Source organism: Phyllobates terribilis, unplaced genomic scaffold (assembly GCF_046119375.1).
Source record: "Phyllobates terribilis strain yellow unplaced genomic scaffold, ASM4611937v1 Scaffold_7__3_contigs__length_470593459, whole genome shotgun sequence".
Lineage (NCBI taxonomy): Eukaryota > Metazoa > Chordata > Amphibia > Anura > Dendrobatidae > Phyllobates > Phyllobates terribilis.
In genome coordinates this window covers 396556345-396574384 of record NW_027362767.1, presented here as the reverse complement: position 1 = coordinate 396574384, position 18040 = coordinate 396556345, and the positions used below count along the sequence as shown (strand labels likewise).

Genomic DNA, 18040 nt, shown 5'->3' with positions numbered 1-18040 from the left:
TCTTGTACAATAGTAGTCAGTACACAGTTGCCGTCATTTAGGCTGCGTGCCCACTATGCGTTTTTCAAGCGTTTTTGCTGTGGAATTTCCACAGCGAAAACGCTTAAAAAACGCTTGGTAATATGTGCCCCATGGTCCCCAATGATAATCTGCCTGTGCTGTGCACATGCTACAGAAATTTCCGCTGCGGATTATCATTGTGGAAAAATACGCAGCATGTCTATTAATTCTGCGAACACGCAGAGTAATTGCTGCCATTGACTTGCATTGAATTGCTTAATATCCGCAAGACTACATGTGCACATGCAGATATTAGGCGATTCAATGTGTGGATGGTACCCAGGTCTGGAGAAGAGGAGACTCTCCTCCAGAGCAGGGTACCATAGTACCTGTAAAAAAAACAATTTAAAATAAAAAATAAACATATACTTACCTTCTGATGGCCCCCGGTGTTTTCTCCGGTGCGTCTGGTCTTTTGTACAGCTCGCGATGGTCTAAAAGGACCTGCAGGGACGTCATTTAGTCATGTGTCACAAGACTAAATGACATCATCGCAGGTCCTTTTAGACCACCACGAGCTGTACGCATCGGAGAAAAAAACGGGGGCCATCGGAAGGTAAGTATAATGTTTATTTTTTTCCATTTTTAGTCTTTTTTTAACTATTACTTGGTCACACTATATAAATCCATGCCGGTTGCATGGATTTATATAGTGTGACCAAGTTGTCAAGCACTTTTCCAAGTGATGCTAAAATCACTTGGAAAAGCAGTTGATAACCCGCATGCAGAAATATATGCAAAAACGCTTGACAAACACTTCTACCTGGCAGGAAAAACGCATGCAAAATCCGCATGCGCTTTTCCTGCCAGGGAGATGCGGTAAAAATCTGCAGCATTTCTGCATCGTGGGCACTTAGACTTAGAGTGATTCTGGTTAACTCCATGGTTGCCTTTTACAGCAAAAGCCATGCCAAGACAACAGCTTACAACATAGCAAAGGGATCTCATTGTGGAATGTTATCAGTCAGGAAAAGGGTACAAAATAATTTCCAAAGCTTTAGATATAAATAGTGAAAATAGTCATCAAGAAGTGGCTTAAATTTGACACAACAGTGACATTGTGACATTACCTAGAGCTGGAAAAAAGGTGGTTTGATCATCCTCCAATTTATGTTGCAAGGAAGAGATTGGCTGTAGGGATGAGTGAACCTAAACTGTAGAGTTTGAGGTTTGTACCGGACAACTAGTGTCCGGTGCCGAACTCCGGACACGGATCTATTTTCGGAAGTCCGTTTTACTGTTTGGGTTTGGTGCTGAAAACAGCTTGTTGAAAGGCTGCAGTGCAGCCAATCAACAAGCTTGTTGGCTGTGTGCACTTCCGGAGCCATCACAGCCATGCTAAGTAGTGCCATGGCTTTGAATTGTTGGTGCAACATGTGCTCTGGATTGTATAAACGCCGGATAATGGGTTACAACCTGGTGCAGTGTGCCCTAACAGCCTAGTACAATGGCCCCAACAGCCAAGTGCAGAGTGCCCTAACAGCCTAGTGTAGAATGCTATAATAGCCTGGTGTAGAGGGCCATAACAGCCTGGTGCAGCGTGCCCTAACAGGACAGTGCATCATGTCCTAACAACCTTCTGCAGTGTGCCCTAACAGCCTGGTACAGCATGCCCTAACAGCCTTGTGTAGAATGCCATAACAGCCTGGTGCAGCATGCTCTTACAACCTGGTACAGCGTGTCATAACAGCATGGTGCAGTGTGCCCTAACAGCCTGGTACAATGACCCCAACAGCCTAGTGCAGAGTGCCATAACAGCCTAGTGTAGAATGCCATAATAGCCTGGTGTAGAGTGCCATAACAGCCTGGTGCAGCGTGCCCTAACAGCACAGTGCATCATGTCCTAACAGCCTGGTGCAGTGTACCCTAACAGCTTGGTACAGCATGCCCTAACAGTCTTGTGTAGAATGCCATAACAGCCTGGTGCAGCATGCTCTTTCAACTTGGTACAGCGTGCCATAACAGCCTGGTGCAGTGTGCGATAACAGCCTGATGCAGCGTGGCCAAACAGCCTGGTGCAGCATGCCCTAACAGCCTAGGGCAGCATGCTATAACAGCTTAATGCAGCATGCCCTAACAGCCTAGTACAGTGGCCCTAACAGTGTGGTGCAGCGTGCCCTAACAGCCTGGTGTAGAATGCCATAACAACCTGTTGCAGCATCACCTAGCAGCCCGGTGCAGTGTGCCCTAACATCCTGGTGCAGTGTGCCCTAACAGCCTGGTGCTGAGTGCCATAACAGCTTGGTGCAGAGTGCCCTAACAGCCTGGTACAGTGGCCCTAACAGCGTGGTGCAGCGTGCCCTAACAGTCTGGTGCACAGTGCCCTAACAGCCTGGTGCAGCGTGCCTTAACAGCCTGGTGTAAAGTGCCCTAACAGTCTGGTGTACAAAGCCATAACAGCCTGGTATAGAGTGCCCTAACAACCTGGTGCAGCGTGCTATAACAGACTGGGCAAGCATGTGATAATAGCCTAATGAAGTATGTCCTAACAGCTTAGTGCAGTGTGCTTTTATAGCCTGGTGCAGCGTGCCCTAACAGTATGGTGCAGCATGCTCTAACAGCCTGGTACAGTGGCCCTAAAAGCCTGGTGCAGCGTGCCCTAACAGCTTGGTGCGATATGCCCCAACAGCCTCGTGCAGTGTGCTCTAACAGCCTGGTACAGCGTGCCATAACAGCCTAGTGCAGTGTGCTCTAACAGCCTGGTACAGCGTGCCATAACAGCCTAGTGCAATGTGCTCTAACAGCCTGGTACAGCGTGCCATAACAGCCTAGTGCAGCGTGCTATAACAGCTTAATGCTGCGTGCCCTAACAGCCTGGTACAGTGGCCCTAACAGCATGGTGCAGTGTGCCCTAATTGCTTGGTACAATGGCCCTAACAGCCTAGTGTAGAGTGCCATAACAGCCTGGTGCAGCATGCCCTAACAGCCTGGTGTAGAGTGCCATAATAGCCAGGTGCAGCGTGCCCTAACAGCCTGGTGCACAGTGCCATAACAGCCTGGTGCAGCGTGCCCTAACAGCCTGGTGTAGAGTGCCATAACAGCCAGGTGCAGCGTGCCCTAACAGCCTGGTGCACAGTGCCATAACAGCCTGGTGCAGCGTGCCCTAACAGCCTGGTGTAGAGTGCCATAACAGCCTGGTGCAGCGTGCCCTAACAGCCTGGTGTAGAGTGCCATAACAGCCAGGTGCAGCGTGCCCTAAAAGCCTGGTGCACAGTGCCATAACAGCCTGGTGCAGCGTGCCATAACAGCCTGGTGTAACGTGCTTTATCATATCAGATGAAACAATCATCTGATACTGTTCGTATTAGCAGGAGGCAGCGTTTCAACAACATGGTGGAAGAATATGTGTCCATACATCTCCACATACTAAGTGATGGGTCTGCTCCATTTAACTTCTGGGTCTCCAAATTGGACACATGGCCTGAGCTTGCCCTTTTTACCTTGGAGGTGCTGGCCTGCCCTAGGCAGGTGTACTGTAGAAAAGTGTGTTTAACACAGCAGGGGGTGTGATCACAGACAGGCGCATCCGCCTGTCTACAGCCAATGTGAGCAGGCTCACATTCATTAAAATGAACCAGGAGTTGTTATATTCCACTGCAAAAAAAAATAAAAATAAAAAATTAAGACAACAAAAATAAAAAGCAAAAACAGCGTTGGCCACCTCCTCCTCAACCTCCTCCTCCACTTGGAACTTAGCCTCCTGGTTCAAGATTATTTTTTATTTTTTTTATTGTTATTTTATGTTGTTTCCCTAAAAAAAAACAAAAAAAACCCACAAAAACAATGTTTTTGCTTCTATTTGAAGCCACCTAGCCCTTACTACGAGCATTTTACCGCCATTTTACTGCACCAAAGTTCAGGTCCCCATTGACTTCTATTGGGTTCGTGGTCAAGTTCGGGTCAAGTTGTGATGCCCGAACCGAACTTTGGACTTTAGTTTGACCGAACCCGATGGACCTGAACATCCACTGGTCCGTTGATTCTTAATTGGTTTCGTATTCTAATGGAGCGGACCACAATAGAATTGTACACATTATGGGTGACATTAAAAAGTGCAAGAAGTTCTGAAATGATTATTTTCCACATATTTTTTTACTTGACAATAACTTAGCATTTTAACATTTTAACAGTGGTGTGCAGACTTTTTATATTCACTGTATGTATATGTAGCGCCCCGAGGGTTCGGTCTCTACACTGGTATTGCATCTCACCCAGAGATGTGATATCTCACTTCCAGGTAAGGATGGAGTATGGCTCGGGACCCTAACACCCACATGCACTACACCATATTTCCGGGAGACAGGGCGACAATGCTCCCGGGTGTGAGCACAACTGCCCCTGTCCTTGGCTGGAGTGGGGGGAGGGAACACCTAGGAAGGGGGAACCCGGTAGTGTATGGGTGGGGAGAGTAGATCGATGGTGCACTATATAGGGGAGTATATATGGTGGGCACCATCTTGGAGTCAGGGAGAAAAAGAAGTAGAACGAGAGTGAGAAAGAGAAGGAGTAGAAAGTGGGAGCAGAGGCTCTGCATGGGCTCTGCTCTGCAGGCAGGCCAAGTCTTAAGGCCTGGGCCTGGAGGAGAAGTAGGGAAAGGAGAGGAACGGAGGAGGCTCCAGGAGTGGAGTGAAGGGACCCCAGGGGTGCGGACCGGCCAGCCGCCACCGTACGCCCGCTGCTACCAGAGTAGGTGGGTCAGGCCAAGAAAGGGAACCGGATCCCTCATCTAGTGGAGGAGAGCAACTACCCTCAGCTAGTAACCGGAGGCCGTGGCACTGTACGTGCACGGCCCCTCACTACACCCGTTAGGAAGGCACCATATAGGGCCCAGGGAAACGGAACATACGTTTGCCCGCCAAGGCCCGAGGCAGCTGGACAGAAACGTGGTCAATTGTGGGGTACAACAGGCCAGAGAAAGGACACACGAAGGGGGTCCTGAAAAGTATTCCAAAGGTACCTGGGAGTTGGCCGAGCCCCTCACCTGGTGAGCACAGCACGACGTGGGCAGCCATTACCTGCAGAAGTGGCTTGGAGTGTAAAACTGTGAGTAAAGACCCTGGACTGCATCACTGGACTCTGAGTCATTACTGTTGCTCCCGCGCACCATCACCCCCACCATCTGCACTCACTGCCCTGAGGCTATGCTCCTCCCGTGGGGAGTTATACTACCCTCTGCTGCGCACACAGCATCAGCCTCATCGGACTGCCCCGCAGCGGCAGTTCTCAGTGACCGCAATCCACGGGTGGCATAGTCGGACATTTAAGCATTACAAAGCCAAAGAAACAGATCCGCCACTTGCTTGACCACCCTGAGACACGGGACCGGGTCGCCGCCACGGAAGACTACAACCCCCAGCATTACACAGAGACCTGGCTCCGGGTATTCCCCTACACAAACGGCCCAGGGGGCGCGTCATATATACAGTATATGTATACATATATATATATAGTGGGGAGGTGACAAAAAGTATTTAGCCAGCCAATTGTGCAAGTTCTCCCACTTAAAAAGATGAGAGAGGCCGATAATTGACATCATAGGTAGACCTCAACTATGAGAGACAAAATGAGAAAACAAATCCTGAAAATCACATTGTCTGATTTGGAGAGAATTTTTTTTCCAAATTTTGGTGGAAAATAAGTATTTGGTCAATTACAAACAAGCAAGATTTCAGGCTCTCACAGACCTGTAACTTCTTCTTTAAGAGGCTCCTCTGTCCTCCACTCATTACCTGTAGTACTGGCACCTGTTTGAACTTGTTATCAGTATAAAAGACATTTGTCCGCAACCTCAAACAGTCAAACTCCAAACTCCACTATGGTGAAGACCAAAGAGCTGTTGAAGCCCTGCACCAGGCTGGGAAGACTGAATCTGCAATAGGCAAGCAGCTTGGTGTGAAGAAATCAACTGTGGGAGCAATAATTAGAAAGTGGAAGACATACAAGACCACTGATAATCTCGCTCGATCTGTGGCTCCACACAAGATCTCACCCCGTGGGGTCAAAATGATCTCAAGAACGGTGAGCAAAAATCCCAGAACCACATGGGGGGACCTAGTGAATGACCTTCAGAGAGCTGGGACCAACGTTACACAGGCTACAATCAGTAACCCACTACACCGCTTGGGACTCAGATCCTGCAGTGCCAGGCGTGCCCCCCTGCTTAAGGTATTACATGTCCGGGCCTGCTAGAGAGCATTTGGATGATCCAGAAGAGTATTGGGAGAATGTCATGTGGTCAGATGAAACCAAAGTAGAATTCTTTGGTAGACACACAACTCGGCGTGTTTGGAGGAGAAAGAATGCTGAGTTGCATCCAAAGAGCACGATACCTACTGTGAAGCATGGGGGGTGGCAGCATCATGCTTTGGGGCTGTTTCTCTGCCAAGGGACCAGGACGGCTGACCTGTGTACATGAAAGAATGAATGGAGCCATGTATCGTGAGATTTTGAGTGCAAATGTGGCACCCCAGGGTCTGGTTTCCACAGTAACAGCAATGTTATGTCTGAGAGCAGGTGGGAGGTCTCTTGGTCAGGGATCCTATGCATGCCACACCTCCTGCCCAGTCCTGGGAGGGGAACAACTTCCCCTATATAAACCTAGGGCTGAGGCAGGGTTAGTGTAGTAGAGAAGAAGTAGAGACAGAGAAGAGAAGCAGATATAGGAAAAGAACATCAGGAGCTCTGTGGGAGCAGTGCTATAAGGAGTCAGGGGCTGGCAGCTGCAGAGCTCGCCCTGACTGGGAAGCTATCACCGGACCCGGAGTCCGAGGCTGTGGGGACTAACTCCTACCCAGCAGCAGAAACCGACCGGCAGGGGATTTCAGGTCCTCCGGCCAAGAAACCCGAAGGCACGGTCACACGCGTGGGACCAGCACCGCCGTCGTGGAGCGGAAGCTACTAGAAGGCCCCGAGTCACCGGCCATACGGGTGAGCACCACACGGTACACTCAGGGACGTGGGCTACTTATACCCGCCTCTAGCAAGGTAGCCAGAAGAGTACAGTCAGTTTGGGAGGCCTACAACTCCGCCTGGCCAGGGGAGATCCCATCTGCTCAAGGACTGACCAGGCCCCGATCACTAGCCAGTACTCCGGGAGGGTCTATCTTTATCACCAGTAAAGACCCTGAACTACACCGCATCGTCTCTGAGTGATTCCTGCTACCCCCATCATCCACGTCGGCTGCCCTGAGGCCATACCCCTCCCGTTGGAGGTGATACTATCATGCTGCACAATCCTACCACCGGCCTCAGCGGTCGGCCCTGCAGCGGCAGCTCCTTCGCTGCATTCAACGGGTGGCGTAGTCGTCCAACATCTACCGCTAATACAACGCCACTTAGTCTGACTCCCTGGGCATGGACCGGGTCACCGCCACGAGACTACAACCCTCAACAGATCCGGCTCCGGGTAAGCTCCTGCATGCGCAACGCTGTGCGACACAGGCCCAGGGGTGCGTCAACTTTTGGCGTAGTCGGCAGGATCTCGTGCCCGCAACCACCGGGTACTGCGTGCCTGAAAAAGACTGTTCAAACTTACCAGTGGTGAAGATTCCCGCCATCCGTGGAGGTTTCCCGCCATCCGGCGCCATCTTCTACCCTCTTCCCGCCATCCGCGAAGTTTTCCCGCCATCCGGCGCCATCTTCTGCCTTCTTCCCGCCATCCGTGGAGTTTTCCCGCCGTTGGACGCCATCTTGAAGACGCCGCGCGGGAAGAAGAGGGGCGTGGACTCCGAAAGCGCGCAAGAACTGATGCCCCGCCTCACGTCCGGACGTTGCGTAAGGTCCTGGAAGGAGCCCAACAGACGCCGACGTCACAGGAGCGCGACGGAAGGTCCTCAACCCTGACGATCCACTGCGGAGCTGCGGCCTACGGAAGAGGATCATCGCAAGGTAGGCCACGGTCCACTAGGGGGGAGGAAGATGTCGGATACGGAGGAGAGCTTCACTGCCTCAACCCCTGCCAGCGCCACCGCTGCTGCAGTCATGCCTTTCACCATGCCCTATATCCCGGGAGCGGCCTGGCTACCCCAGTACTCAGGGGAGTCACATACCCTGCATGACTTTAGAGAAAAGCTGGATAGCCTCTTCCAGGTGTATCCCCTCACAGAAGAGCAAAAAGTGAGCATCCTGGTGGCCCAATTAACCGGGGCAGCCCAAAGGGAGGTAAAGTCCTGGCCACCTGGGGGGAGGACTGTTGCAGGGATACTAACCCGGCTGAGGGACACCTTTGATACCCGCACCTCAGCCGAGATCAAGCTTAGATTCTACGGGTGCAAGCAGCGAGCACACGAGAGTATAAGGGACTATGCCCTGAACCTACAAGAGGCCCTGAGAGCCATTAAGCAGACCGACCCTGACGGCGTGGGAGATGAGGACAGGCTGTTGACTGAACAATTTATAGAGGGTTTATATTGCAATGCCCACCGAACCCAGTTGCGGGCAATGGTCTTACAGGACCCTCATCTGGGATTTGCACAGTTCAAGGACAGAGCCATCCGGGTGCTCCGAGAACCGGCACCAGGTGGCGTTGTGACCCACAGACGTCCCACTACCACTTACCACCAGGAGGCGGCACCCTTGTCGGCAGGGCCTGTGGGAGCTGATGCGCAGGCTTTGAACAATGACCCGGCTCCAGACCTGCACCATCAGGTCCAAGAGCTAGCTAAAAGCGTTGCCGCGCTAACCCGAACTGTGCAGTTTTTACAGGTTTCCACTCCAGGGAAGATCCAGCTGGCATCCGGACCGGAGGACATCCCGTGGCGTCGACCAAGGAGGACCCCACCGGCCAGAGGAAGACCCAGCGACCGATACAACGAGGACAGACAACCCATCTGCCGCCGCTGCAATCAACCCGGACATATGGCAAGGTACTGTCCTTTAAACTGGCACAACCTGGGGTAGAGGGCCAAACCCCAGGAAAAAGATCATCAGGCCCATCGAACTGGCGCGACAAATATGTGGGAGGACGTCCAGTCTTGCCTGTGGTACTGGATGGCATCCCCATGAGTGCCCTACTGGACACCGGGTCACAGGTCACCACCATCCCGTACGTGCTCTTCAAGCAGTACTGGAATGACTCGGATATAACCCGCTACCCAGACGAGGACTTGAGTATCATCGCCAGCAATGGTCAGCCCGTGCCACAGATCGGATTTAAAGAGATGACCATTAAAATCGGTAAAGTCGAACTGGCAGCACAGGGACTGATCATTGTGGACATTGACAAGCGCGAGAGTCACCCAAAGATAACTCTAGGAACTAATGTGATTGAAAATTGTCTTGCAGAGGTGATTCTTATTTTACAGCAGGTTGCCAAGAACGCCAGCTCCGGCCAGCAGCGAGTGCTCCAAAAAGAGATCCGGGCACTGATGCGACGGCAACAGGTGGAACTCTCCGGTGGTGAGATTGGTAGTGTGAGGATGTGTGACCCTTTCCCTATTGCCATGCCCCCGAAAAGTGAAATGATGATTTGGTGCCGGGCAGCTATTGGTCTGAGAGGTAGAGATTACCAGGCAATGGTAGAACCAGTCTACTCAGATAGTAGGCCCACCATTTTGACGGCACGGGGGGTGGTTGATGTACGCCATGGGAGGGTGCCCGTTCGCATAATAAATATCGGGAAGAGGGAAGTGTACCTGCCCCGGTATGCCACGCTAGCCAAATTGTATACCATCAATCAAAATTCCATACAGTCCGTAGAACCCTTGCCTCCATCTTTCCCGGAGGAAGGTAACGGCTCTAAGGAAACAATGGAGGACTGGTGTCAGCAACTACATTTGGGTACTGACTCCACTCCCTCACACCAGAGACAGGGAGTCTATCGGGTGGTTCAAGAGTACGAGAGAGTGTTTAGTAAACACCCGTTAGACTTCGGGCGAGTCAAGGGGGTAGAACACCACATCCCCACGGGAGACCATCTTCCCATAAAAGAGAGGTATCGACCCGTACCCCCTGCACACTACCAACACGCCAAGGGGATGCTTAGGGACATGAAGGAGGCTGGGGTGATCAGGGATAGCTGTAGCCCCTGGGCAGCTCCACTAGTCTTAGTCAAAAAGAAAGACAACACCATGAGGATGTGTGTAGATTACCGGAAAATCAACCGTATCACACACAAGGATGCGTACCCCTTACCAAGGATAGAGGAGTCTTTGGCTGCTTTAAGATATGCTAACTTCTTCTCTACCTTGGATCTCACTAGCGGGTACTGGCAGGTTCCTGTAGCAGAGGCGGACCGGGAGAAGACCGCATTCACCACCCCGATGGGACTTAGCGAGTTTACCTGCATGCCGTTCGGACTCTGTAACGCACCAGGAACCTTTCAACGATTAATGGAGTGCTGTCTGGGCCACAAAAACTTCGAGACGGTCCTGTTGTACCTGGACGATGTCATCGTATATTCCAAGACTTATGAGGTCCACCTGAAACACCTGGCGGAAGTGTTCGAAGCTCTGGCAAACTACGGCCTAAAGGTAAAACCCTCCAAGTGTCACCTCCTAAAACCAAAGGTGCAGTACCTGGGACACGTGGTGAGCGCTGACGGAGTGGCTCCCGACCCTGATAAGATCACCGCAATTAAGGAATGGCCAAGTCACTCCAGTGTAAAGGAAGTGCGGCAGTTCCTCGGGTTGGTAGGCTATTACCGCAGATTCATCCCCGGTTTCACCAAAAAGGCAGCTCCTATGCAGGACCTCCTGATAGGCCAGTCCCGGAAGGCCAAGAACCAGAAGCCGCCCTTCAAATGGGAGAAGTTAGAAGAAGAGTCCTTCCGCCAGCTGAAGATGGCCCTCACGGGGGATGAAATCCTGGCGTACCCTGATTACAGCCAGCCCTTTATCCTCTACACCGACGCAAGTAACATCGGGCTAGGAGCCGTACTGTCCCAGATCCAGCAGGGGAAAGAACGAGTAATCGCTTACGCCAGTCGAAAACTGCGACCCACCGAAAGAAACCCTGAGAATTACAGCTCATTTAAGCTAGAGTTCCTGGCAGTGGTGTGGGCAGTCACCGAACGCTTTAAGCACTACCTCGCTTCTTCCCGGTTCACCGTGTACACGGATAACAACCCGTTGACACACCTGGACACGGCAAGACTCGGTGCCCTAGAGCAGAGATGGATGGCCCGTCTGTCCAACTACGAGTTCACAATCAAATACCGGGCAGGACGCTCCAATACCAACGCGGACGCCCTGTCCAGGATGCCAAACCTACCGGACGTAGGGGAAGATCCAGAGGGACTGGAAGAAGTCGAACTCCCCACGTTCCACCGTCATGGGACTATCCAGTATTCCCATCGGGTAAGGAGTAAGCAAGCCGCTACGTTTAACCCCTTGCCTCACTACAACTGGGAGGAAACGCAAGACAGTGACCCTGCCGTCCGACTGGTGAAGGAGATGCTGACTCGGCCAGAGGCTCGCCTTGACCCAGACGCTCCGGAGGAAGCCAAACAACTGTGGGCTGAGAAGAGTCGACTGTTCCTTTACAAGGGGAAGTTGTGCCGCAGAATGGTTAACTCCCGGACGCATGAACTAATCTGGCAAGTAGTGGTGCCACGAAGAGACGCAGCCATGGTGATGGAGGCATACCACGACGGGGCTGGACACTTCGGAGCGAAGAAGCTGGAGTTCCTGCTGCGCGGGCGGTTCCACTGGGTAGGCATGAGGGGAACCATCGAGAGGTGGTGCAGAGACTGTGGCCCGTGCAACCTAAGAAGGAAGGACCGTGCCAGCCAGAAGACCCCCCTTCAGTCCATCGTCACCAAGCAGCCGTTGGAACTGGTAGCCTTGGATCATGTAAAACTGACCCCAAGCAGAAGTGGCTACGTCTACGCGTTAACCATTGTGGATCATTACTCCCGGTTCTTGGTTGTCGTCCCCGTTAAGGACTTAACAGCTCAAACAGCAGCTAGAGCCTTCCAGCAGCACTTCTGCCATCCACACGGGTACCCGGACCAAGTGCTGACGGACCAGGGACCTGCCTTTGAAGCGGAGGTCTTCCAGGAATTCTGCAATCTGTATGGCTGCCGGAAGATAAGGACGACACCCTATCATCCGCAAACTAATGGACTTTGTGAGAAAATGAACCAGGTGGTAATGGATCTTCTGAAAACGTTGCCCCTGGAAGAATGCAGTCTGTGGCCTGAGAAGCTGCCCGACCTGGTGGACCTATACAACTACATCCCTGTAGGTTCCACCAACTGTACCCCGGCTTACCTAATGAGGGCAAGGCCTGGTAAGCTACCTGTTGACCTGGAGATGGGAGTCCTGACACCCGAGGACACTTCACCGGAAGCAGACTGGGACACAGAGAGGCAGCAGCAGTACCGGAAAGTACAGGAGAGCGTGGAGCGAAGTCTCTGTCTCGCTAGGGAAAGACAAGAGAAAACTTACAACCAGTATGCTCCCGCTGTTCCCCTGGTACCCGGAGAGCAGGTCTTGAAGAGGAAGAGACGGCTCCACAAGTTGGACGACCAGTGGAAGAAGGACCCGTACACCGTACTGCCCTCAAGCCACGACAACCCAAAGGTCTGTACCATCAGTAAAGACGGAGGGGAAACCACAGCCATTGTATCCCGGGATCACCTGAAGACGTGTCCCGAACAGCTACGGAACCCAGAAGGAGAGCAAGAAGACCCTCGACCCGTAGAGGAAAGGGAAGATATGGTTAGTACTGTGCTCGGAGACTTCCCTCGGTCCTGGACTCAAGTCAATGGTGCAGTTGTGGTACCCGTCCTCACGTTCCTCCAACCAGCATCCCAAGTGCCTACGGAGCAACAGGTAGAGCTGGAAGAGCAGCCGGTCCAGGAGGCAGCAGACTCCACACAAGCAGAACAGGAGGATCAACCCTCTGCTCATAGTGAGCCTGCCGTACCCCTAGTGAGCCAAAGAGCCCGTAGACAGCTGCCCAGTTTACCCTTGACAGCTCCTACACCCTGTAGTTCAGGGCCAGACAGTCAGCTCCGTAGGTCCACTAGGGCCACTAGAGGCCAGTTACCCGCACGTTGGAGGATTTGAAGTGTTTAAATTGTTTTATTTGTGGTCACCTGTCTGTTACTTGTAAATAATTATGTGTTTCTAGTTATTTTTAGGAGTCCTTGGTGGATTTACCGGGAATCCTTGTACAATTGGTTGGAGCGTAACCTAGGAATGGACTAAAGACTGTTAAGGACTCGGGGCAGGACAGACCCCTACCTGGTTACGTCTCCCTGTTTTGGTGAAATGGACACCTTGCTTTTCTTCAAAACTGCACCCGGTTGCGGACACGCCGTAACCATCTTTATGTGTTTTTCTTATTGTATTATTATTGTTTATACCTTGTTATGTTTTTCTAAAAATATGTTTAGTCCCGGAGTACTAAATTTCACTAGGGGGGAATGTGGCACCCCAGGGGTCTGGTTTCCACAGTAACAGCAATGTTATGTCTGAGAGCAGGTGGGAGGTCTCTTGGTCAGGGATCCTATGCATGCCACACCTCCTGCCCAGTCCTGGGAGGGGAAGAACTTCCCCTATATAAATCTAGTGCTGAGGCAGGGTTAGTGTAGTAGAGAAGAAGTAGAGACAGAGAAGAGAAGCAGATATAGGAAAAGAACATCAGGAGATCTGTGGGAGCAGTGCTATAAGGAGTCAGGGGCTGGCAGCTGCAGAGCTCGCCCTGACTGGGAAGCTATCACCGGACCCGGAGTCCGAGGCTGTGGGGACTAACTCCTACCCAGCAGCAGAAACCGACCGGCAGGGGATTTCAGGTCCTCCGGCCAAGAAACCCGAAGGCACGGTCACAAGCGTGGGACCAGCACCGCCGTCGTGGAGCGGAAGCTACTAGAAGGCCCCGAGTCACCGGCCATACGGGTGAGCACCACACGGTACACTCAGGGACGTGGGCTACTTATACCCGCCTCTAGCAAGGTAGCCAGAAGAGTACAGTCAGTTTGGGAGGCCTACAACTCCGCCTGGCCAGGGGAGATCCCATCTGCTCAAGGACTGACCAGGCCCCGATCGCTAGCCAGTACTCCGGGAGGGTCTATCTTTATCACCAGTAAAGACCCTGAACTACACCGCATCGTCTCTGAGTGATTCCTGCTACCCCCATCATCCACGTCGGCTGCCCTGAGGCCATACCCCTCCCGTTGGGGGTGATACTATCACGCTGCACAATCCTACCACCGGCCTCAGCGGTCGGCCCTGCAGCGGCAGCTCCTTCGCTGCATTCAACGGGTGGCGTAGTCGTCCAACATCTACCGTTAATACAACGCCACTTAGTCTGACTCCCTGGGCACGGACCGGGTCACCGCCACGAGACTACAACCCTCAACAGATCCGGCTCCGGGTAAGCTCCTGCATGCGCAACGCTGTGCGACACAGGCCCAGGGGTGCGTCACAAACCTCCTTCCATCAGCAAGGGCATTGAAGATGAAACGTGGCTGGGTCTTTCAGCATGACAATGATCCCAAGCACACCACCAGGGCAACAAATGAGTGGCTTCGTAAGAAGCATTTCAAGGTCCTGGAGTGGCCTAGCCAGATCCAGATCTCCAGATCTAAACCCTATAGAAAACCTTTGGAGGAAGTTGAAAGTCCGTGTTGTCCAGCGACAGCTCCAAAACATCACTGCTCTAGAGGAGATCTGCATGAAGGAATGGGCCAACATACCAGCAACAGTGTGTGCTAACCTTGTGAAGAATTACAGAAAAAGTTTGACCTCTGTCATTGCCAACAAAGGATATATAACAAAGTATTGAGATGAACTTTTGTAGGTGACCAAATACTTATTTTCCACCAAAATTTGAAAAAAAAATATTTCCAAATCAGAAAATGTAATTTTCAGGATTTGTTTTCTTATTTTGTCTCTCATCGTTGAGGTCTACCTATGATGTCAATTACAGGCCTCTCTCATCTTTTTAAGTGGGAGAACTTGCACAATTGGTGGCTAACTAAATACTTTTTTTCCTCACTGTATATATGATGCGCCCCCTGGGCCGTGTGCGGAGGAATACCCGGAGCCAGGTCTCTGTGTAAGGTCAGGGGTTGTAGTCTCCGTGGCGGCGACCCGGTCCCGTGGCTCAGGGTGGTCAAACCAGTGGCGGATCTGTTTACTTGGTTTTTAATGTTGAAATGTCCGACTACGCCACCCGTGGATTGCGGTCACTGAGAACTGCCACTTCGGGGCAGACCGCTGAGGCTGATGTTGTGTGCACAGCAGAGGGCAGTATAACTCCCCACGGGAGGAGTATAGCCTCAGGGCAATGAGTGCAGATGGTGGGAGTGATGATGCGTGGGAGCAACAGTAATGACTCAGAGTCCAGTGATGCAGTCCAGGGTCTTTACTCACAGTTTTACACTCCAAGCCACTTCTGCAGGTAATGGCTGCCCACTTCGTACTCTGCTCACCAGGTGAGGAGCTCGGCCAACTCCCAGGTACCTTTGGAATGCTTTTCAGGACCCACTTCGTGTGTCCTTTCTCTGGCCCGTCATACCCCACAATTGACCACGTTTCTGTCCAGCTGCCTCGGGCCTTGGCGGGCAAACGTATGTTCCGTTTCCCTGGGCCCTATATGGTGCCTTCCTAATGGGTGTAGTGAGGGGCCATAACACTTGCAATGCCACGGCCTCCAGTTACTAGCAGAGGGTAGTTGCTCTCCTCCACTAGATGAGGGATCCGGTTCCCTTTCTTGGCCTGACCCCCCTACTCTGGTAGCGGCGGGCGTACGGTGGCGACTGGCCGGTCTGCACCCCTGGGGTCCCTTCACTCCACTCCTGGAGCCTCCTCCGTTTCTCTCCTTCAGTTTTCTCTCTCCAGGCTCAGGCCTTGAGACTCGGCCTGCCTGCGGAGCAGAGCCCGCGCAGAGCCCCTGCTCCCAGCCTTCTCCTCTCCCTGCTCTCCCCTCTCTCTTCTCCTCCGACTACAAGATGGTGCCCACCTTATATACTCCTACTTTTCAGTGCACCCAGAATCTACTCTCCCTGCCCACACACTACCGGGTTCCCCCTTTCTAGGTGTTCCCTCCCCCCACTCCAGCCAGGGACAGGGGCAGTTGTGCTCACGCTTGGGAGCATTGTCGCCCTGTCCCCCGGAAATGTGGTGCAGTGCATGTGGGTGTTAGGGTCCTGAGCCACACTCGATCCTTACCTGGAAGTGAGATATCACACCTCTGGGTGAGATGCAATACCTCTGTTGCGACCGAACCCTCAGGGGCGCTACATATATAATTTTTTTTTTAGAAGACTACATTTTTGTTTTTCTAAGCCAAGACAACCCCTTTAACCGTTTGCTTGAACTTACAGGGATCTTTGCAAGCAGTGGAGAAAGATGGAAAATCCTTCGTCGATTTTCTCTGACAACTCTGAGAAATTTTGGATTGGGAAAGAGAAGCATCGAAGAAAGAATCCAAGAAGAAGCTCAATGTCTCACCGAGAAATTCATGAAAGATAAAGGTGGGTGCAATGCCAAAAAATATGCACAATATTCCCAGGCCAGTGATACATGTCAAATGGTTTTTAGCCTTCTGAAATCCCTCATAAATCCCACATGAAGGCCACGGCCCCATTATCAGTATTTGGTCAGTATTCAGTCACTATTTTTTCTCAGGAGTGGGAGACAAAACCAGGAGTGGGTGATAAATGCAGAATTGGTGACTTGTTTCTTTTATACATTTTCTCTGATTGTTCCTCACCTGGTTTTGGCTCACACGCCTGAGAAAAAATAACGACGGAATACTGATAGTGGGGCCATGGCCAAACATGCACACTCAGATTGAGCAAATAAAGTCTGGGTCACATTGAAATTCAACATTCCTGAACCTTTTTTTTTTTCCTCCAACATTTACGATGGTGTATCTGTTAAGTTTCCCCATACACATTAGGTCAATAGCTGATCCACTAAAATTGAGGGGCACAGTAAAGATTACAAAGAGCTTGCCATATATAGCAGACTATTTGCCATAATCTATTTTTTCTTATTATCTCTAGTGTATTGTATAGATAAACGAATGATTGACTTCCTCTTTATATTTACTTGCAGACGCTCCAATCGACCCTTTAAATATAATGCGATCCGCTGTTTCCAATGTTATTTGTTCCGTTGTGTTTGGAGAAAGATTCGACTATGAAGATCAAAAATTCTTGACCCTTTTATCTTACATTAATGATATTTTTGAATTGACAAACTCCCGTTCAGGACAGGTAAATATTAAAAAATGTGTATTCTAAAATATTTTAGGGTATAATTTAATTAATATGAAGCTACAGCAATAAAATGTTTTCACTCCCAATGCCAACTTCTGCCGACATGACTGTCAGAACTCATTGACTTGCATCAGAAATGATTGAAGCCTTGGCACAAAAATGGAGCAGAAGTTCCACTGAGTCATCTGTTAAGGCAACTTTGTAGACAGTATTGACGCGCCCCCTGGGGCCTGTGGGGAACCCGGAAGCGGGCCTTTTTAGGATGAATGCTGGGGGTTGTAGTCCTCGTGGTGATGACCCGGTCTGTGCCCAGGGTGGTCAAATCAGAGGCAGGGTTATTGGTATGATGATAGTCCGACTACGCCACCCGTGGATTGCAGTCAGTGGGGACCGCCGCTGCAAGGCAGACCACTGAGGCCGGTGTTATGTGTGCAGCTAAGAATGGGATGACTCCCCATGGGAGGAGTACAGCCTCAGGGCAGTTAGTGTGGATGATGGGAGTGATGGTGCACGAGCGCAGCAGGAATAACTCAGAGTCTGTGCAGTGCAGTTCAGGGTCTTTACTGGTGTTATAAGGCAGACCCTCCCAGGAGTACTGGTTAGCAGTAGGGGCCTGGTCAGTCTGTGAGCAAGTAGGATCTCCCCTGGCCAGGTGGAGTTGTAGGCCTCCCCGTCTATCTGCACTCTTTCCTGGCTACCTTGCTGTATGCGGGTAGAAGTTGCCCACGTCCCTGAGTATACCGTGTGGTGCTCACCCGTATGGCCGGTGACTTGGGGCCTTCTGTTAGCCTCCGCTCCACGACGGAG

The 18040-nt window shown here is 51.5% G+C and overlaps 1 protein-coding gene across 1 annotated transcript in view; it reads left to right on the top strand.

Annotated features, from left to right (window-relative positions):
• The window catches only part of LOC141154992 (cytochrome P450 2A4-like), an 80256-nt gene that overhangs the window by 28634 nt on the left and 33582 nt on the right, over positions 1-18040 (top strand). Inside the window, exons 3-4 of the mRNA XM_073641581.1 lie at positions 16334-16483; positions 17070-17230. Of these exons, the coding sequence (XP_073497682.1) occupies positions 16334-16483; positions 17070-17230 (311 nt within the window). The remainder of the gene's footprint in view (positions 1-16333; positions 16484-17069; positions 17231-18040) is intronic.